At 38.1% G+C, this 21,782-nt stretch overlaps 2 protein-coding genes across 3 annotated transcripts in view; one reads left to right on the forward strand and one right to left on the reverse strand.

The window, feature by feature from the left end:
• The window catches only part of METTL8 (methyltransferase 8, methylcytidine), a 93,557-nt gene extending 82,781 nt beyond the window's left edge, over positions 1-10,776 (reverse strand). The window contains exon 1 of one of the 2 annotated variants that reach the window (XM_043577022.1): positions 10,533-10,766. The gene's annotated coding sequence lies outside the window, so the exon portion shown is untranslated. Of the gene's footprint in view, positions 1-10,532 lie in introns of both variants that reach the window. The other variant, XM_043577023.1, reaches the window with a different exon arrangement.
• Positions 10,777-10,887: 111 nt separating this feature from the next.
• The window catches only part of DCAF17 (DDB1 and CUL4 associated factor 17), a 32,144-nt gene continuing 21,249 nt past the window's right edge, over positions 10,888-21,782 (forward strand). Inside the window, exons 1-6 of the mRNA XM_043577021.1 lie at positions 10,888-11,363; positions 11,768-11,871; positions 14,314-14,404; positions 18,745-18,881; positions 20,222-20,300; positions 21,124-21,213. Of these exons, the coding sequence (XP_043432956.1) occupies positions 11,238-11,363; positions 11,768-11,871; positions 14,314-14,404; positions 18,745-18,881; positions 20,222-20,300; positions 21,124-21,213 (627 nt within the window). The 5' untranslated portion in view covers positions 10,888-11,237. The remainder of the gene's footprint in view (positions 11,364-11,767; positions 11,872-14,313; positions 14,405-18,744; positions 18,882-20,221; positions 20,301-21,123; positions 21,214-21,782) is intronic.

Below are 21,782 nucleotides of genomic sequence, written 5' to 3' on the forward strand. Positions count from 1 at the left end.
GGCATGTCTATGCCCTTAAAGAGTAGATCCTACCAGGCTTTGTACCTTCTCCATTCACTTGGTCAATTCTATTTATTTGGTTTGAAACGGGGTGGGAATCCTCATGTTCTGGTCCTTTCTCTTGAATCTTCACAATCTTAATAATTTCTCCCTTATGAAAAAAGCATTATGGATACTGTTTTGTTGGACACTTCAGCATGCTGAAGAAGATTCAGTGTAATTCAGCTATAAACACATAGATCCCCAAAACGAAAGATCAAAACAAAGTAGTAATGATAAACAGAATCAAACATTATATAGCACTTGCTATGTGCCAGGCATTACTTTAAATACTTTACTATGTTACTCATTTAGTCCTCCCAAACAGATAAATAAGTGAGGCATAGACAAGTTAAAGTAATTCTAGTTAAGTGGGATACCCTGGTTGGTATAGCTAGTACGTTTTGAGGCTGAGATCTACAAGCAGGCAGGCTGGTAACTGAGTTCATCTTAAGTTTACTTTTAAAATGCAGGGGTGCCTGGGTGGCGCAGTCGATTACGCGTCCGACTTCAGCCAGGTCACGATCTCGCGGTCCGTGAGTTCGAACCCTGCGTCGGGCTCTGGGCTGATGGCTCAGAGCCTGGAGCCTGTCTCCGATTCTGTGTCTCCCTCTCTCTCTGCCCCTCCCCCGTTCATGCTCTGTCTCTGTCCCAAAAATAAATAAATGTTGGGAAAAAAAAAATTTTTTTTAAATAAAATAAAATAAAATGCAATAGGGGTACCTAGGTGGCTCAGTTGGTTAAGCATCCAACTCTTAATTTTGGCTCAGGCCATGCTCTCATGGTCTGTGAGATTGAGCTCCATGTCATGCACTGCGCTAGCAGTGAGGAGCCTGCTTGGGATTCTCTGCCTCTCTCTCTCTCTCTCTCTTTCTCTCTGCCCCTCCCCCACTTGTGCACGCACGCCTATTGCATTTCAAAAGTAAACTTTTAATTTTAGAATAGTCTAAGATTTACAGAAAAGTTGCAGATAGTATAGAAAGCTCCCATATTCTAACCTAGTTTCCTATATTACTAAAATCTTACACTAGCATGGTAATTTGTTACAATTAATAAGCCGATACTAATACATTACTATAAACCTAAGCCCATACTTTATTCAAATTCCCTTTATCTTCATTCGATGTATTTTTCTCTCATAGAATTCCATCTAGGGCATCATGTTATATTTCGTGATCAGGTCTCCTTAGGCTCCACTTTGGCTCTAATAGTTTCTCAGACTTTCTTTGTTTTTGAAGACCTTGACAATTTTGAGGAATACTGATCAGGTATCTTGTAGAATGTCCCTCAATATTTATGAGATGTTTTCCTCATGATTAGACTGGGGGTTTGGGTTTTAGGGGAAAAAAACACAGAAGTAAAGTGCTATTCTTATCACATCATATCAAGGGTATTCATGATATGAATATGACTTATCAGGGTTAATGTTAACCTTGATCACCTGGCTGAGGCAGTGATTGACAAGTTTCTCCACTCTAAACTTATTCCCTTCCTCCTTTCCATACTGCATTCTTTAACTTTTTTTTTCAGTATTTATTTTTGAGAGGAAGAGACAGAGCGTAAGCGGGAAAGGGGCAGACAGAGGGAGACACAGAATCCAAAGCAGGCTCCAGGCTCTAAGCTGTCAGCACAGAGCCTGAAGCGAGGCTCGGAACTCAAGAGCTGTGAGATCATGACCTGAGCTGAAGTCGGTCGCTTAACCGAGGAGCCACCCAGTGGTCCCTCCACACTGTATTCTTTAGAAGGAAGTCACTATGTGCAGCCCACACTTAGGGAGTAGCGAGTTATGCTCCACTTCTTTAAGGGCAGAATAGCTACATAAACTATCTGGAATTCTTTTACGTGGGAGATTTGTCTCTTCTCCCCCATTTATTTACTCAATCGCTTGTTTCTATCAGTATGGATTCAAAGACATTTCTTTTACACTGTGGGTTATAACCCGATACTATTTTATTTATTGCTCAAACTGTTCCTGTTTTGGCTATTAAGAGTTCTTTCTTCTATAGTTTCTTTCTATAGTTGGCTCCTATGTTCTTTTGACATACTCTCATCATTGTATTTTTGTTTTGGAGCACTTGCCTTATTTTCCGGCACTACAAGATACTGCAGGCTCATGTTGTATATTCGTTAACCCAATCCTAGAATCAGCTACTTCTCCAAAGAGTGTCTGTTTCTTTTATTGGGGAATGGACCAGGTACTGGGTGTGCTCCTTGCTACAAGATTGCTTCTAGGCCCTCTCAATTGACAAAACAAGGAAATATATGTGGGAATACTAAACCTTGTATAAACACGTTTTTATAAATGCTTCTACATGTATCTACCATTATCTATAGCAAGCTAGAATTCATACTTTATCAACTAGAGTACAGTGCTTATGAACAGTTCCTACTGCCTTTAGTTTTAGTCTCATTTTCAAGTTACTTGGCTCCTTTCAGTGAGGTTATTAAATACATTTATAATACAATTAGATTCTTTTATCAGTCTGCCCTCCATCCTGAATCCCATTTCCCCTTATTTATTTTTAAAATTTGCATGTGTCAAGGTTTACTCTTTGTGCTGTAGAGCACTGTGGGTTTTAACAAATGCACAGTGTCATGTATCCACCATTTCAAAACCATGAAATAGTTTCACCACACAAAAAAGATCCTCTGTGCTACCAAATCAACCCTCTTCTCTCCTTAAACTACCTGTTTTGGTTACATTTCCTTAACAGAGAATGTACTAGACATCATTGGTTCTCATCCTTTCCCCTTACAACAACGAGTTGACATTTATAAACTCATGTAATTCTCACTTCAATCCTGAGTATTCCCTCTTAGCAGGTGATTGAATGAAACTCAGAGAGAATAAGTGGCTTGGTTAAGATCCCACTAACTGGTGGTGCTGGAGCTACAACTTGTGCCTCTTGACTCCTGGTATGATGCTCTTTCTACTACATAACACGGCTTCCTTGTTTCCAGCTGGAAGAGAGATGGTTATGCATAGAGACAAGAAGGCAGAAGTGATGGTAAGTGATCATATCTTACATTAACAGAAGTCTTTACACTAAAAATACTGAAGTGGAATTGTAGGGGTGCCTGGGTGGTTCAGTTGGTTAAGTGACTGACTTCGGCTCAAGGATCATGAGGTCAAGCCCCACATCAGGCTCTCTGCTGTCAGTGCAGAGCCCGCTTCAGTTCCTCTATTTCCCTCTCTGTTCCTGCTCCACTCTCATGGTGTGTGCACTGTCTCTCTCAAAAAGAAATACATAAACGTTAAAAAAAAATAAAGTGGAATTGTAGTTCTGGTAATTTGGTGAACTGACACCCCAAAAACCTTTCTGTTATAAAATACTCCCAAAGGGAGAGCCAAAGCATAAGAGACTCTTAAAAACTGAGAACAAACTGAGGGTTGATGGGGGGTGGGAGGGAAGGGAGGGTGGGTGATGGGTATTGAGGAGGGCACCTTTTGGGATGAGCACTGGGTGTTGTATGGAAACCAATTTGACAATAAATTTCATATATTGAAAAAAATTGAAATAGATACTGAAAAAAAAAAACTGAGAATAAACTGAGGATTGATGGAGGGTGGGAGGGAGGGGAGGATGGGTGATGGGCATTGAGTAGGGTACCTGTTGGGATGAGCACTGGGCGTTGTATGGAAACCAGTCTGACAATAAATTTCATATTAATTAAAATAAACAAATAAATAAAGGTATCTGGCTAAAACCAAAAAAAAAAAAAAAAAAAAAAAAAAAAAGCTCCCAAAGGCTGAATAAAAACATTAAAAAAGGGGCGCCTGGGTGGCTGAGTCGGTTGAGCATCTGACATTATCAGATTAAAGGGAAAAAATTATATGATTATGTCAGCAGATATAAAGTAGTTGATTAAATTCAACACCCATTCATGATTAAAAATCAAATAAACAAAGGGTGACTGAGTGGCTCATTAGATTAAGTGTCAGACTCTTGATTTCAGTTCAAGTCTTGATCTCATAGTTGTAGGATCAAGCCCTGAGTAGGGCTCTGAGCTGAGTGTGGAGCCTGCTTAAGATACTCTCCCTCTCTCTCTCTCTCTCCCCTACCCCTCTTCTGCCCCTTCCCCCAACTCATGCATGCTGTCTATCTCTCAAAATAAATAAATATTTTTTTAAAAAAAATCAAATAAGACTTTTAGCAAATATGGAATGGAAGAGAATTTCATTAATCTGATTAAGAGTAGCTATCAAAAACTTACAATGTTATCCTAATGGTGAACTATTAGAAATATTCTGTTTATAAACATGAATAAAACAAGAATGGCCACCTTCACCAGTTTTATTCATTATATTAGAAGTCCTGGCCAGCACAGTAAGAAAAGAAAGAGTAATAAATGGTAAGAGTTGAGAAGGAGGTAATAAAGCTGTCAGTTTCCTGAGGACATGATTATCTACATAGAAAAATCCCCCAAATCTTACAAATGACTTTTTTTGTTTTTGTTTTTGTTTTTTACAAATGACAATTATTATTGCTAAAGATAAAGTTTGTCAAGGTTGCTAAATAAAAGACCAATATACAAAAAGAAAATTTGCATTTTTATATGCTAGCAAAAATATAGTTAGAAAATCTAATTTAAAAATTTACCATTTATAACACTGACCAAAAATATAATGTACTTAGGAAGTTTAAAATATGCAAATCCCTTATGAAAAAAATTATAAAACTTCATTGAAAGACACTACAGATCTAAATAAATGGAGAGACATATGGTCTTCATAAGTAGGATAATTTGATATGGTAAAGATGTTAGTTCTCTTCAAGTTGATACACAGATTTAATGCTATTCCAATCAAAATTCCAATAAGGTTTTTTTGTGGAACTGAAGCAGATTTAAAAAGGTATTTGAAAATGCAAAAGGCAAAAAAGAAATAAGATACTCCTGAGGAAAAGGAATAAGGTAGAAGATTTGTCCTACCAGCTCTCAAGCCTTACTATAAAAGTGGTCAGGTATTAGCCCAGTAATAGAAATACAACAATGGAACAGAAAACACAGACTAGAAACAGACCTAATTATAAATGTAAACTTGATATACAATGAAGTTAGCACTGCAGATCTGTGAAGAAATGAGGGAACCTTCAAAAAAATAGTTCTGGGACAACTGATTTTTCATGTAGGAACAAAAATTAGGAATAATAAATGGGTGTTCATTTAAGCTGCCAAGTTTGTGGTACTTTGTTACACAGCAAGAGAAAAGAAATACATTCTTTAACATGTATACCAGGAGACAGGTTAAAGGATGTCTGTAACAGTACTTTTCTAGGAATAAAAAACTTGAAAGAAACAAAAGCCCAGTCAGTAGAAGATGGATAAATTGTAGTAAATTCATACAATTAAATACTATATATCAGTAAAAATAAATGAAATGAACTATAGTACTTTGTCAAGTATAATGCTGAAGAAAAAATAGGTGGGGCGCCTGGCTGGCTCAGTTGGTAGGGCACGTGCGGCTCTTGATCTTGGGATTATGAGTTCGAGCCTCAGGTTGGGTGTAGAGATTACTTAGAAATAAAAAATTTTTTTAAAGGGAACTTTTTTTTTTTTTGACAGAATGCAGGTGCAGGGGGTGGGGAGTGGCAGAGGGAGGGAGGGAGGGAAAGAGAGAGAGAGAAAGAGAGAGAGAGAGAGAGAGAGAGAGAGAGAGAGAGAGAAGGAATCTTAAGCAGGTTCCATACCCAGTGTGGAGCCTGATGTGGGCTCGATCTCACAACCATAAGACCATGACCTGAGCTGAAATCAAGAGTCAGACGTTTAACAGACTGAGCAACCCAGGCATTTGAGAAATAAAATCTTTAAAAAAGAAAAGAAAAGAAAAAATAGACAAATTGTAGAAGAGTACACATATATTGTATGATTCAATTTATGTATGTTCAAAAACACTTATAAGTTAACAATATTTTATTTATATAAAGAGGAAAGAGGGATCTGGGAACCAGGAGAGGCACCTAGGAGATGTCAAAGTTGCAGGTAATGCTCTAAAGTTTTGTTTTGTTTTTTAAGTAGGCTCCACGTCAGAGTATAAATCATGACCGTGAGATGGAGATCTGAGCTGAGGTCAAGAGTCAGACGCTTTACTGACGGAGCCACCCAGGCACCCCTCTTCTGGGTTTGTTTTTTTTAAGTTGATGATAAATACATGTGCATTCATTTTATATTTTTTATACATTGTGCTATGTTATCTATACATGTTCTTTAAATAAAATAATTTTAAAATAAGAATAGCTTATAATCATTACTATCAATCTTTAAGCCTAATCTTTCTGGATTTTGTATATGCATGAATGTACTTCATGTTTAAACAAAATGTGAAAATATACAGTGAAAAGGAAACATGAGAACATGACATGGTCAAAAGCCTCAGTAATTTCAAAATAAATTTCCAAAAGTGATTCTCACCTAAAGTACACCAGCTACCTGCTAACTGGCCTATTTCACTCTTGTTGTTAAAGGGAATGTTAGCCTATCACTAGTGATTTTTCCATCACACTATCGTGGTCCCACATGCTCTGACCCCTGCCCCTTCTGGGACCTGATTTTACTTCCTTCTTCCCACATTCCTAACCACAGAACAGAACCTAACATTCTTTAGCATCAGTGTGTAAAAAGCTGATATGTACATTTAATAAAATCTAGGTATTGTTTCATAGACACCACATCATAAGTGGTTCCCTGTTTTCCATTTGTTCTGGGGAGTTTGGAAAGGATTATTGTGGTTCTGCTTTATTATGATTTCACTTGAATCTTTTATTTTCTTCATTGTTAATATCCACTACATTAGGAGTCTTATCAACTCTACTTCCAAGATATATCCTGAATCTGTTCACTTTTTTCAATTTCTCCTGCTACCACTCCAGTCCAAACACTACCATCGCTTACCTGGACCAAGTGAACAGCCTGTTCACTTGCATTCTTATCTCCTCACAGTACATTTTCCACACTATAGCCATAAAGATCTTATTATATCACAAATTAGATCATGTCACTCTCCTTCAAAGCCTCCTTTGGCTTTGAATAAAATCCAAAATTCCTTATGCCCGATATAACTTGGTTCTGGCTTACCTCTCCAAGTTCATCTCCCTCACATGCACTATAGAGTCACACTGGCCTGACAGTTTTAGAATAAGCCAAGGTTGTTATTGCTTTGGGAACCTTGCATTCAAGCATTTTCTGCCTGGACTACTCTAACCTCAATTCTTTGCAGACTCACTCATCCTCATCATTCAGGTCTCAGCTCAGAAGTCCAATCTACAAGAGGCCTTCCCTGACCACTCTAGCTAAAATAAAGCAGGGCTTCCAACCATACTCTACCAAGCACATCACCCTGTTTTGTCTTCTTCATGGCCCTTATCACTACCTGAAATTTTATTTTTGTAATCTATGTATTTATCGTCTAACTCCCTCCACACGTAGAGGCTTTGTCTATCCCATTCACTGCTATACCCTATGCCAAAATAGTTCCCAGCACAAAGTACATGAACATAATTACATGCTGAATGAATGACCTCTTGTGGTTTTGTCTCTGAACAATTTATCTCTGAACAAATGTTCAAGTTTAATAACCTGAGTGCTTTACCATGCTTCTTTAAACAAAGAACATAAACAAAAAGCATTTTATTAACTTCTGAATTCATATCTCTTTGTCTTTAAATATCATGATAGGGGTGCCTGGCTGGCTCAGTTGGTAGAGTATGTGACTCTTGATCTTAGGATCATGAGTTTGACCCCACATTGGGTGTAGAGATTACTAACAAAATAAATTTAACAAAATATATATTAAAAAACATCGTGGTAAAGATAGCTAAGTATTCTATTAAAACACACGACACAGATTGAAAAAGAAAAACAAGAAACAAAAAAACAATGTTTGTTCTAGGTCTTAAATTGAGAAGTCATTTTCAAATCCTAAACTAGGGATATCTGTGCATGCCATTTTACCCTCAACAAATGGAAAAAATATCTACTTATAGGTAGAACTGTTGGGGATTCAAGTTTTTAAAAAGTTATTTCTTCTTATGAACACTGTGGTTTCCTACTGATTTAAAGAAGAAAGGGAGACTAAATCTGCATGTATGTTGAAAGTACTTAGTTGCCGATAATGGATTCTATACAATGTCCTTAGAACAGTCAATTTATTCAACATACATATGCATCCTTTGTATACTGCCTAAAATGTGGTTAATGCATATGTATGTCGAGTGAACGAATGGACTACTCTAAAAACAGTATGTTGGGGGGCACTCAGTACAGCATGCAACTCTTGATCTTGGGGTCCTGAGTTCAAGCCCACACTGGGTGTAGAGCCTATTAAAAAAAAAAAGCATAGAAACAATGTGTTGGGAAGACCAACAAAACATAATTCTAATACAGTGCTACAACCAATGTATGCAGAGAAACATGTTAGAAGAAGCAAGTCTACACCTGAAGTGAAGGGGTCAGGAAAAGTGTGAGTGGAGGTGTGATACCTGGGATGAGTTATAAGATAAAACAGACAAGAGAAGGAAAGGGAGGGAGTTCCAAAGAAAAGTTGAAAGGCCCATTGGCTTGAGTAAGTGAGCAACATGTCAGAGCCACAAGAGCAAATGTTAAGTAACGATGGACAAGGAAATAAGGCTGAAAGTGTGGGCAAGATGCAGATAGAAGTGCCCTGTACACCACATTAAGGGATTCAGATTTTGTCCTGTACGGCACCTATTCAGACCCCTAGGGATTTGTACAACTTGATAAAAATCAACAACAAAAACATTTTTTTAAAAAGGATACTCTGGATTATCTGAATGACCCCCTTATAATTGAATACTGTCATAAGATTTCAGTTTACATGTTTGTGTTTAGCATTGCACTGGCAAACAAGTGGTACCATTTGTCACTGGCATAGGTTAATGAGAAAGAAATGGGGACTACTTTGTGTAAATCATGTTGTTTGACAAGTGAAGATCAAATGAAATCATGACACATTGAACAAAGGCAGGCTTTGCCGTGGTTTAAAAAAAGAAAAGAGGTGAAGGCACTGAGTAATCTCAACACAAGTACAATATGGACAGGGCTTTTGTAAAGAAGTTATGCTATGGAGGACAGCGAATATTTGCTTTTGGAGCATATCAGGTCCAACAAAAACTGTCTCTTTGGTAACAATGAATAAGTATTCATTTGAATTTATTTGTTTCATAATTGTGCTTCATTTAACTTATAACTGGGAGTTATAGTTGTATAAGATATACAACATAAGGAGTGTATATATAGTTTTATATTTGCATATATTTAACATACTAAAAATATTTTAAGTTAACAATGGAGAATCCTGGGTATCCACTCAGGCTTGAGAAATTCTGCTCTGAGTGATTGGGAGCCACTGAAAGATTTTAATAAGGAAATGACAAATTTGTGCTTTAGAAAAATCACTCTGGCAGCAGGATGGAGAATTCGAATTGAAAGTACTTAAGTAAGGCAGAAAGGAGGGTACTTAATATAATAATGTGATGAAGTGGTGGGGCCCTAAATTACGCAGGGGATATAAAAAGGAGATGGAAAAGAGAATCAAAAGGACTTGGTTGTGGGTGAGAAAGGGAGGGTATCCAGGATGACTGCCCTCTGGGTGACTTGGTGGTGAGATAAAGACAACAGGAAGACAAACAAGTGAGGGTGAAGGGGGATGAGAAAAGAGAGAGATGATGAATTTAAGTCAGCAATGATTTGAATTTCATTTCATCCAAAGAAAATCCAGTTCTCCTTTCTGGGTCCCAGTTTTCTCAGTGACAGCTGCATTCATGAATTACCAAATTAACTATTATAGTGCGCTCTAAAAATATACAAAGCGCTCCACAGTATGCTGTAAATAAGTCATGAAAAATCAGCAAAAGCTCAAGCCCTGAAGGAAATATTTTAAGTTAACAATAGAGAACCCTGGGTATCCGGGACACAATTTTTACCAAACACTTAAATTGTGACCCAATGCACTCACCCAGTACTGCACTCTTTGCTGTCAGTCAAATGCAATCACTCCCTTGCCCACGTATGAAAGAGAGGTGGCATGTCAAGCCCACGTGGGAGACGCAAAGACACGACCCTTAACGGACTTGCAAAGCAATCCCCGGGGGCACATGTAGTGCGTGATTACGGAAAATGTAGTGTAGCGGGAACTTTGACCCTATAGGCAGGGGTAGGCGACCAAGTTACCTTTTACTTAGAGGAATCAACGTGGAGTATCTTACAGTCCATTAAGAATGTAAACATTTCATATTTTATTAGCAAAAGAAGAGAAAAAAGAGGCGAGAGGAAGGAAAATGCAGCAATTATCACAAAACCAGCCTTGTGTCCCCGCAGGCCACAAAAGGAGAGAGTAAATCAATCCTAGTTTGGTGGGAATGCCAGCATCTTCCACCACTCTACAACAGCATTGTGCTTCTAGACCCGAAATGTTTAACCGTCAACCTCATCCACAACGTCCAACGTGCGACTGAAGGGAAAGCCGCGGGCCGTACCTTTAGCACAGGACACTGCTTTGGAAAGAGGGGGGGTGGCTTTCAACACAGCGCCCCTCCCGGCGCTCGGCCAGGGCCTCCTAGAGCGAAAGTCGGGAGCTGAGAGACTCGAGGGTAACCGGGCGGCAAGGTTTACACAGCTAAGCGAGACCAGGAGGCGGCAACACAGCGCCCCTAGGGTTCTGCCCCGCTCGGTACGCAGACCCGGAAAAGGGGGGCGAGCCCCACGGCGCAGCCTCGGCGCCGCCAGAGGAGGAGGGGCTGGGCGGGGTCTCGGCTGGTTGGGGCGGGGCCGGCACCAGAGCTCTCTTCCCGCCGCCTGATGGGAATTGTAGTTCTGGGAACGAGCCAGGTTCCCTCAAAGGGCTCTGGGAACTACATCTCCGGGTGAGGAGGGTACGGCTCCGGCAGGCCGCGCGTTGCGGGGGCGTCGCACTGTCCGCAGCCCGGTCCAGACTTGCAGAGTGTTTGAGTGGCAGGCCGGGAGGGGTATCTTTCCCTTTACTCTGCGCTCAGGCAGCGCCAACCCCTCCTTCCCTCCCCCCACTGCCGTGCGCTCCCTGCCCGGCTCCCCGCGTCAGCTTTTCCTGGGCCCCTGGATGAGCTGGGGCCTGGAGGTTCGAAGGTAACGGCCGCTGCCTGGCGCGGAAGCGAGGGGCGCGCCCCTCTTCAGCCCAGCAAACCCCGCCCCCGGCCCTTGCCTCCATGGGCCCAACTCAGAAACCCAACGTGTGCCGCCAGCTGAGCCGCCGGGCGCTGGGCTTTTTCTCGCGGGACGCAGGCGTGGTGCAGAGGACGAACCTGGGCATCCTGCGGGTGCTGGTGTGCCAGGTGACCGCCGGCTGCTGGGAATGGGGCCAAGGGCAGAGGGGCGACTGGCGGCTAAGCCTCCTGCTGGGGTGCAGTTTTTACTCGTTAGCGCTTCCTTTTAAGAAGATCACAGGTGATGGACAGGGGTATCCAGGCCCTGAACCTGGGGAATTAGTAAATAGCTATTAATAGAACCACCGTATGCTTTTAGTTTTAAGCTTCTTATGTCTTCCTGCAAACGGTCTTCCTAAAATTTGGTCACACCGCGTAAAACGTGAGGACAGAGTGAGGGAGAAATGAGCATGTTTTAAATAACGTACGTGGAATTACTTTGAAAACTGTAGATTTAATTATTCCACTTAATATTGCTGCAGGGTAGAGCCTTATGAGTTATTTCCTAAACCAAAATTCCTTGTGTCTTTCAGGAAAGTACTAAATTTAAGAATGTTTGGACAACTCATTCCAAGTCACCTATAGCCTATGAGAGAGGAAGAATATATTTTGACAATTATCGGTGCTGTGTCAGCAGGTATCTTGGTGAACGTTTTTCCTGTAATTCACCTCACTGTTGATCTTGACTCATTTTTATAGAACCACATGCTTTATCAATGTTTAATGAAATAGGAGAATGGAAAAATGAGGCCAAAAGAAGAGTAGGTGGTAAATGGGTATAATTTTAAAATCTTCTTAAACCCAAAGTTAGAGGTTTCATCTTTGCAAGTACCAATTTAAAATGAATTTACTTTATAGTGCAGGCAAAATGATAGGTTGCTCAGAGTATGGTGTAGTGTTTTATTCTGCTTAGAAGACGGCAGAGTCAAGGAAGTCAGGTATCTAATAATTATATGCTGCTTTAGAGAAAAATTTCTTTAAATTAAAAAAAAAATTTAATGTTTATATTTGAGAGAGATAGAAGGACAGTATGCTAGTGGGGAGGGGCAGAGAGAGAGAGACTGAGACTGAATCTGAAGCAGGCTCCAGGCTCTGAGCTGGCGCAACAGAGCCCCAAGCAGGGCTCGAACTCTCAACCCTTGAGATCATAACCTGAGCTGAAGCTGGACGCTTAACTGACTGAGCCACCTATGTGCCCTGGGAAGAAGTTCTATGTTTTGTTTTGGAAGTACTTGCCTTTCTTTGTTTTAAGAGAAAATTTTCGAACATGCTTCAGAGAAAATAGTGTAGTGAACGCCCATGTACTAATTACCGAAATTCAAAGATGATCCAGATTTTACTGCATTTGCTTATCTATGCCATTGCTCACTTTTCCTTTATCTTTTTACGAAGTATTTTAAAGCATATTCTAAACACCATGCTTTGCTTCTACAAAAAATATTAGACATTTTCTTTCTCTTAACAGCTTGATTAAGATATAATTCACACACTGGTGCCTAGGTGACTCAGTCGGTTAAGCACCTGACTCTTGATTTTGGCTCAGGTCAGATCCCTCAGTTCCTAGATTCGAGGCCCATGTCAGGCTCTGCACTGACAGTGCGGAGACTGCTTGTGATTCTGTCTCTCTCTCTCTTTGCCTCTCTCTCTCAAAAATAAATAAATAAACATTTTTTAAAAGATATAATTCACATACTATACAATTTGCCAATTTAAAGTATACAATTTGATGATATTTAGTTCATTGAATGTTCATTCAATGATAGGAATTTTGGCGAACCCTTGTGGTTCATATAGGCAGCCAACACTACAGTTGACTTTAGAACATTTTCATCACCTCAAAAAGAAAGTTTATTGCCTTTAGCTATTGCCCCAATACCCACATCATCCTCAGCCCTAAGCAAGTGCTAGTCTCTTTTCTGTCTCTATAGATTCATCTGTTCTGGACATTGCATATAAATTGAATCACATAGTATGTGTCTTTTGTGATTGGTTTCTTAGTAGAGTACCAGTTGATAATAAAAGATATAATTCAAGAACAGCCAGATGGAAGAGTTGCATAGGCAAGTGACATGCGAAAGGGCATGGAATATCCATGCTCTTTGGGCACACTACTCTCCCTGAATGTCCATGTGTTCACCAGCCTAGAAGCTTCTCCCTTTGTTAATATATACATTTCAGGGTGCCTGGTGGCTCAGTTGGCTGAGCATCAGACTCCAGCTCAGGTCATGATCTCGCATTCCTGGGTTCAAGCCCCGTATCAGGCTCTGTGCTGACAGCTCAGAGCTTGAAGCCTGCTTCAGATTCTGCGTCTCCCCCTCTCTCTGCCCCTCCCTGCTCGCACTCTATCTCTCTCTCAAATACAAGCAGTAAAAATATTTTTTTTTAAATAGTAGCTTAATTTTAAAGTACATCAGTTAAAAAAAAAAGGAAAATATCTATGATGATATCTCAGTAATAATCAGAGAAGTATAAATTAAAAATAAGGGACTATTTTTCACCTAAAAATTGTAGTTTCAATACTGGCAGAGGTATAAACTTGTTCAATTTTTCTGAAAGGCAGTTTGGGAATTAAAAAAAAAACAACTTAAAGGTATTTCCTTTTTTAACCTATTAATTTTCATTCTAAAATAAAAGGACTCTTTTTATCTAATTTTCATTTTACAATATTGGAATAACAGTTTATGAATGCCATGGAATTCAGCAGAGATATTCACCGTAATCATTCAGGGTTAAAGAAAGAAATCAATATGATCCAACTTTGGAAAATAATCTGCAGGTAAGTATATGTATATAAAGAAAAACCAGAAGAAAATGAACCAAAATGTTAATAATGGTTATTTTTATAATTTTATAGTATTCTAATCTATGTTACTGTATTTTTCAGATTTTTTTCCAGTGAATTTCCTTTTGAATTATGTGATCAGGAAAAAAATGTTAACATTTAGTTAAGAAAAGGAAGACAAAGTAGCAAGTTGTATCTTGGTATTCCAAATCTCTAAATAGAATAAATCACTCAAAGCTGAGCAAACACTGTCTCAATGAATAAGAAGAATAATCATTCATTTTTCTTTTTTCCCAGTGTTGCATCAGAGCCAAGAAAACTTTATGAAATGCCAAAATGTTCCAAATCAGAAAAAATAGAGGATGCTTTATTATGGGAATGCCCAGTGGTAAGATTTATTTTTAGAGTATTTGTTTCTAATGCATTTTTTGCTTAAAAGAACTGATCATTGTTGATATGTAGTATAAAGGAATAAAGCTTTAATATCATAGTGATTCCTGAATCTTGAAAGGAGTCAAGAAGAGAGAGTGTATCCTTTGCTTGTTTTCCCTCAGGAAATAACTTATATCTTAAAAAATTATATATTAATATTATGAATGTATTTTAAAATTTTGATGCCATTTGTAAATCTTAAAAACTAGAAAAAAATTATGAACTGATTAAAAGTTTTGCAAGCAATATAAGCTAGTTTAGAGTTATCCTCAGTGTTTAAGAGATCATTCTACTGATTTAAGAGATCATTCTATCAAAATAAGATATTTATTTAGGACAGCAGTTATGTCACATGGCTCTGTGAAAGTAGACTTATAAGTTTCCTCCGTGAATCTCGTTAGGAAAATACTAAGTCAAAAATAAAAAATAAAATAATAAAAGTAATACAAAATAAAATAATAAGATAAGTTCACTCCATCAGACAGACTAACATTGACCTGATGTGTATTTGTCAGAACCGTGTTTTCATAAATAGCATCTTCTACTTGCTAGAGGAGGTGAGAGAATTGACTTGTACACAAAATAAGTTTGGAATATTCTGAGTTTAAAAGGCTAAACAAGTTTATTTATAGAATTACTTGTCAGAGCCTTTAATAATACTTACGATAATACTAATGTTCACAGTGATTATCAAACCATTTTCTGAAACTCTTGATTATAGGACTTCCTTTTTAGAGGTATATTTCTACATATTAGTTTTTCATGGGATCAGTGTTTTAAGAACTGTACTTATGGCATACTGTAGCAAATTAATCAGGTTTTTGAATCTGGCTGGTTGTTTTTTAGGAAAAATGGAACTTAAAATATGTGACCAAAAATAATGTTTAAAAGAAAAGAAGCTATCCTTTGAATTTACTATTAAAATTCTCTCTTTTGTCAAAGACTACTGTTTTTACATAAAATTGTAGTTTTCCAGAGCTGCTGCTTTCTTTTCCCTTAGACACTTACTCTTTTTAATTTTTTTTTTAACGTTTATTTATTTTTGAGACAGAGAGAGACAGAGCATGAATGGGGGAGGGTCAGAAAGAGAGGGAGACACAGAATCTGAAACAGGCTCCAGGCTCTGGGCTGTCAGCACAGAACCCGATGCGGGGCTCGAACTCACGGACCGTGAGCTGAAGTCGGACGTTTACCCGACTGAGCCACCCAGGTGCCCCTACACTTATTCTTTTTAAAAAGAGACATGTTTTTAAAAATCAGAAAGTTTTAAATATGTTTTCTTCCCCAATTTCTTACTGAAAGCTGAAAATAACTGTTGTGCCCCCAATATCTAAAGCCTTTTAATCTGTTTTCATTGGTTGGGGGAGGAAGGTGACAGATTTTTTTTTTTTTTTAATGTTTATTGATTTATTTTTTAAACAGACAGCAGGGAAGGGGGCAGGGAGACAGGGAGAGAGAAATTCCCCAGCAGGCTCCTCACTGTCAGCGCAGAGCCCCACGTGAGGCTCAATCTCACTTAACCCTTGAGAGCATGACCTGAGCTGAAATCAAGAGTGGGTCGCTCAAACAACTGAGCCACCCACGCACCCCAAGGATGACAGATTTCTTAATTGAGAAAAGTTTTGAAGACACAGTATAAAAACACAAAAAATTTAGCGCAATCCTTGAAAAAATAGAGTTTCTAGTAATCTAATTCCTATTCTCACTTCTCTTTAAACATTTTCTTCTCATTTGAAGTTAAGCAAGATTTTCCATTAAGAAAAACTAAGAAGGTTATCATTTATTGTTGTTAACATATTGATGTGAAACTACATTTAAATTAGCACCCTTTTAGGGGCACCTGGGTGGCTCAGTCAGTTAAGCATCTGACTTGGGCTCAGGTCATGATCTCCCCATTGGTGGATTTGAGCCTCGCATTGGGCTCTGTGCTGACAGCTCAGAGCCTAGAGCCTGCTTCGGATTCTATGTCTCCCTCTCTCTATGCTCCTACCCTGCTTGCATTCTCTCTCTCTCTCAAAAATAATATTAAAAAAAATTTTTTTTAATTAAAAAATAATAAATTAGCACCCTTTTCTGAGACAATGTGTGAAATGCAACTTTTGGTTTAGGAAAATACCTCAAACCTATTATATATGCTACTTCCAATTCTTTTTTTTTTAAATCTCCAGGAGGTGAGTGGTGCCTGGGTAGCTCAGTCAGTTGAGCATCCAACTCTTGATTTTAGCTCAGGTCATGACACAGTTTGTGAGATCAAGCCCTGCACTGTTAGTGCAGAGCCCGCTTGGAATTCTCTCTCTCTGCCTCTCCTGCATACACACACACACACACACACACACACACACACACTCTCTCTCTCTCTCTCTCTCTCTCTCTCTGTCTCTCAAAATAAATAAACATTAAAAAAAATCTCCAGGAGGTGATACTTATGTAAGACACCACAGACTAAAAATGTTTACATCATTATATGTGATTTTAGTGTAAGACTTCCAGTAGTTAAACTTAAACACACATACACACACAACCAAGAAACAAACACAAAAACTGAAAGAAAAGACAAATCTTTAAAACCATATATAAAATACCTATGCTTTTATTCTTTTCTATTCACTTTTTAGCCAACGCAAATAGATTAATTTTAACTTCCCTATTCTTTTTTTTTTTTTTTTTTTTTTAAATTTTTTTTTTTTTTTTCAACGTTTATTTATTTTTGGGACAGAGAGAGACAGAGCATGAACAGGGGAGGGGCAGAGAGAGAGGGAGACACAGAATCGGAAACAGGCTCCAGGCTCTGAGCCATCAGCCCAGAGCCCGACGCGGGGCTCGAACTCACGGACCGCAAGATCGTGACCTGGCTGAAGTCGGACGCTTAACCGACTGCGCCACCCAGGCGCCCCTTCCCTATTCTTAACTTTTGTCGTAGAATTTCCTTTTTCTTTTTAATGTTTATTCATTTTTGAGAGCGGGAAAGAGAGAGTGCAAGCCGGAAAGGGGCAAAGAGAGAGGGACTCAGGGGATCTGAAGTGGGCTCTGTGCTAACAGCAGAGAGCCTGACGTGGGGCTCAAACCCACAAACCCTGAGATCATGACCTGAGCTGAAGTGGGAAGCTTAGGAAGCCTAACTGACTGAGCCACCCAGGCGCCCCCCAAGAACTTCCTTTTTATTTTACAAATTAAAGTAGAACTCTTTGCTTCTCTTTCTTTTCCTGCCTTAGACTTCCACCTTGTGGCAGCTGATCAGTGGCAGGTATGCCCAAATAGCCATTACCTCCCTTTTTGGGGGGTAATGCACTAACAACAGAGGGCATCTTTTTAAAAAAAGTTTATTTTATTTATTTTAGAGAGAGAGAGCACAGAAGGGGCAGAGAGAGAGGGAGAGAGAGAATCTCAAACAGGCTCCACGCTGTCAGTGCAGAGCCTGACATGGGGTTCAGTCTCATGAACCATGAGATGACCTGAGCCAAAATCAAGAGTCAGACACTTAACCAACCGAGCCACCAACAGAGGATATCTTTAAAACCAGGTCCATCTTCTGTTTTTCTTTGCCTTGATTCTGCATTCTAGCTTTTCATTTGGGTTAAGAGTAGAGCTGCAGTGAATCGTGGAACAATTTGCCCTCTTACCATTTTGACTTCTGTCAAAAAGACGAGTCTTAGAACAAAGAAACATCTATTCTAGCAGATGACTCTTTTTATTGTTTTTTAAATTTTTTAAAATGTTTATTTTTGAGAGAGAGAGACAGAGCACAAGCAGGGAAAGGGCAGAGAGATGGAGACATAGCATCTGAAGCAGGCTACAGGCTCTAAGCTGTCAGCAGGGCTCAAACTCATGAGCCAGGAGGTCATGACCTGAGCCTAAGTCAGATGCTTAACTGACTGAGCCACCCAGCTGCCCCTTTAGCAGATGACTATTAATTCTTATGGTTTTAAGAACTGTTATTGTTGTTATCATTGTTATCACAACAGCACTGTTAGTAATACTCCTATTGTTATGATGATGATTGGCTTACACTTGTTGAATTACTTAATGATAAATAACAATAAATAATAAATTATTTCAGGTACTGCCTAAGCACTTTATGTGAATAAACTCAATAAGTTAATGATGAAAATAATAACCTACAGTCTTTTCTTTCCTTGTCTTAATTCTCTATTTGTACATTTAATATTTCCTCTTTGGTTTTACACAGCTATTTCTTTAAGGTTTTAGCTAGTTTCTTTGGACATAGATTACTGCAGATTGTTCATGACCAGCCAGTTTCGTTTTTACACCTTGATTTTTATTTATTTATTTTTTTAGGGGGAAATACTTCCCAATCCATCAGATTATAAATCCTCACTCATAGCACTGACTGCACATAATTGGCTATTTCGCATATCAGCAACTACTGGAAAAGTCCTTGAGAAAATATATCTTGCTTCATATTGCAAATTCAGGTATTAAATGTGGCTTTATTACTCAAGATCTTATTTATATATATACATATGTAAATATAAACCTATGAAATAAATTTGAGACTTGTGGCCCAGGAAATTTCAAGCTTTTTTTTTTTAGTTTACCATTGTATACCTGGATCTCAATTTATAAACCTATTCTATTTTTCTTTCCTCATGAGTACCTTTGAAGGTCTGAGGATAACAGACCTTTTATCATTTATTGTTGTATCACTCTTAAGTAACTAACCTGTAATTGTTGGCAGATATCACCCCCACCCTTTTTTTTAAGTAGGCTCCATGCCCAACGTGGGGCTTGAACTCACAACCCTGAGATCAAGAGTCACATGCTCTACCAATTGAACCAGCCAGGTACCACCCCTCTCCCGTTTTCATTTCCCATCTTTTTTAAACTTTAAGTGTTTGTTTTTGAGAGAGAGACAGAGACAGAGACAGAGCGCAACCAGGGGAGGGGCAGAAAGAGAGGGAGACACAGAATCCCAATGAAGCAGGCTCCAGGCTCTGAACTGTCAGCCCGGCGCCTAATGCAGGACTCAAACTCATGAACTGTGAGATCATGACCTGAGCAGACACTTAACCCACTGAGTCAGCCAGGTGTTCCTAATTTCTCTTCTGCAAATAGTATTTTATATGTAGGTTGTACTTCATGGTTGATTTTCCTGAAGGTTATTCTGTTTCAGTTAAATATCTGCCTAGTACAATCTAAGAAGTATTTTTGTTGTTGTTTGTTTTTAAGCAATCTCTGCATCCAATGTGGGGCTTAAGCTCACAACCCTGAGATCAAATCACATGCTCTTCTGATTGAGCCAGCCAGATGTCCCTAAAATTGTTATTTAAACTAGTAGTTTTTAAATTTCATATATACACACACACACACACACACACACACACACACACACCTATATAGGTGTGTATATATAGGTGTATGTGTGTGTGTGTATATATATATATATATATATTTGGAGTGAATAATGCATGCAGAATGTGAAAGTAACATTTTTAATGCTTTTTGTAACTTCCATTTTAAAGCAGGAATAGTTTTTTGTTTTCTAAGTTTTGAATACTGTTTGATCAAACACAGAGTTTATTCACTGACACTCTAGAAGGATTAAAGTTAAATATATATATATATATATATGTTTTTTTTAAATAGGAGTTATTGCATAAGGATCTAGAAGGAAATTTTAAGTTGTTTTTGTTTTAAAATAAATTACTTTGTTTTATAATTTAAATAACTAAAGAACTATTTAGAAAATACTATTATATTTTGATTATAAGGAAACTGACCCCAATGAATAACCTTCTCCTCATTCTTTTATAAGATATTTGAGCTGGGACACTCCTCAAGAAGTCATTGCAGTCAAGTCAGCTCAAAACAAATGTTCAGCATTGGCCCGGCAGGTAGACATCTTTAAGTATCAATAAATAAATCTTAAGCATTAATGAAATGAAGAAATTGTCTGCAAACTTGTTGTGAAAGAACTAATGATCTTTGATTTCTGAAAAATGGTGTAAAAGTTGTTTACCACGAGCTTAAGAAATACCCTTTAAGCCACTCTGGAGAAGTACAACAGATTATTTTACATTCCATAGTGGAAAGAAATTGAACCCTGTTCTTCAAAGTAAGGGAGCTATCTTTTCCAAACAGACAAATCATTCAAGCTTTAACTGTTGATAATTTCTTCTCATCTCACGTAGACATGTCAGTGTAATGCTACTTTCAGGTGATATGACCATAACTATGTGTCTTTTGATTAAGGTCTTTATTATTAGAACTCCAACTTACAATATAACTTATACTATATTAATATACCATAATATATGTATAATAATAACAATTTAATTATATGGTATATGGTAGATATTATAAATATATATTTACGCTGTAATTGTAATATGGAAAGTGTATTTTGTTATGCAGTAGATAAAATGTTTTTGTACAGTATGTAAAATATGTTTCATTGTTAAGAAATGTTTACTGTTAGGTTTACTTTTATAGATTTTTGTGTGTATGTGCATGTGTGTTGAAGGGCTGAAGGTTTAATGGACTTATTTTGAACACGTATGCCTTCCTGTTTAAGTAACTTTGCAATGTAGACGGAGGTTTTTATGAGTTGAAAACATCCACATAACTGTATGCTAGGATAGATGGATGTTTTCAACTCATGAAAACTGTTTCTGAAATTCTTCTGAGAGCTGCCTATAATTTAATCTTTCCTTGTAGGCAGGCATTCAACAGCCTATTTTGCTGTACCTTGCAGTGTTCCATGTTTTACCTTTTTCACTCATAGGGATTCTGGAGATCAGCAAGAAGGTAAGAACTTACTTCTGATTTAATTGCAATATCAACTTTTTTATAAAAGATCGGATGCCATTGGTTAATTATTTGTTTTATTAAGTCATTTGATTGCAAGTGTTCCCCTAATTGTAAAAAGCTTTCTGATCTAGCTTGTTTCATATCAAAACACATGAGAATGTTTCATTTAGGAAGAAAATCTAATCATTCCTTCCTCTTTCTACATGTTTTTATGCCATTCAAGTGCATAGTGTTGAATTACCTTTGGTGTCATTAACAAACCACTACTTTACAAAATTATGAAATGAGTAAGGTGGTTTTTTGCAGAGGAATATTCCAAAGCTCATTTAAAATGGCCATTAGGAAGGTGAAAAGCTAAACAAAAAGCCTCATTTTAATTGCAAGGTATAGATCTAAAACTTGTTTTATGATACAGAAACAGCCTTATAATTAAATATGTGAGTTTTCCAACTCATTCAGTTTTAGGTTTTATTCTTGTCATTGTTCTTGATTTATAGGCCATGATATGGGAGGAAAGAAAGGACATACTTCCTTTGAGTAAAAGAATCAATAGCCTTCTACTTTCC

Source organism: Prionailurus bengalensis, chromosome C1 (genome assembly GCF_016509475.1).
Source record: "Prionailurus bengalensis isolate Pbe53 chromosome C1, Fcat_Pben_1.1_paternal_pri, whole genome shotgun sequence".
NCBI lineage: Eukaryota > Metazoa > Chordata > Mammalia > Carnivora > Felidae > Prionailurus > Prionailurus bengalensis.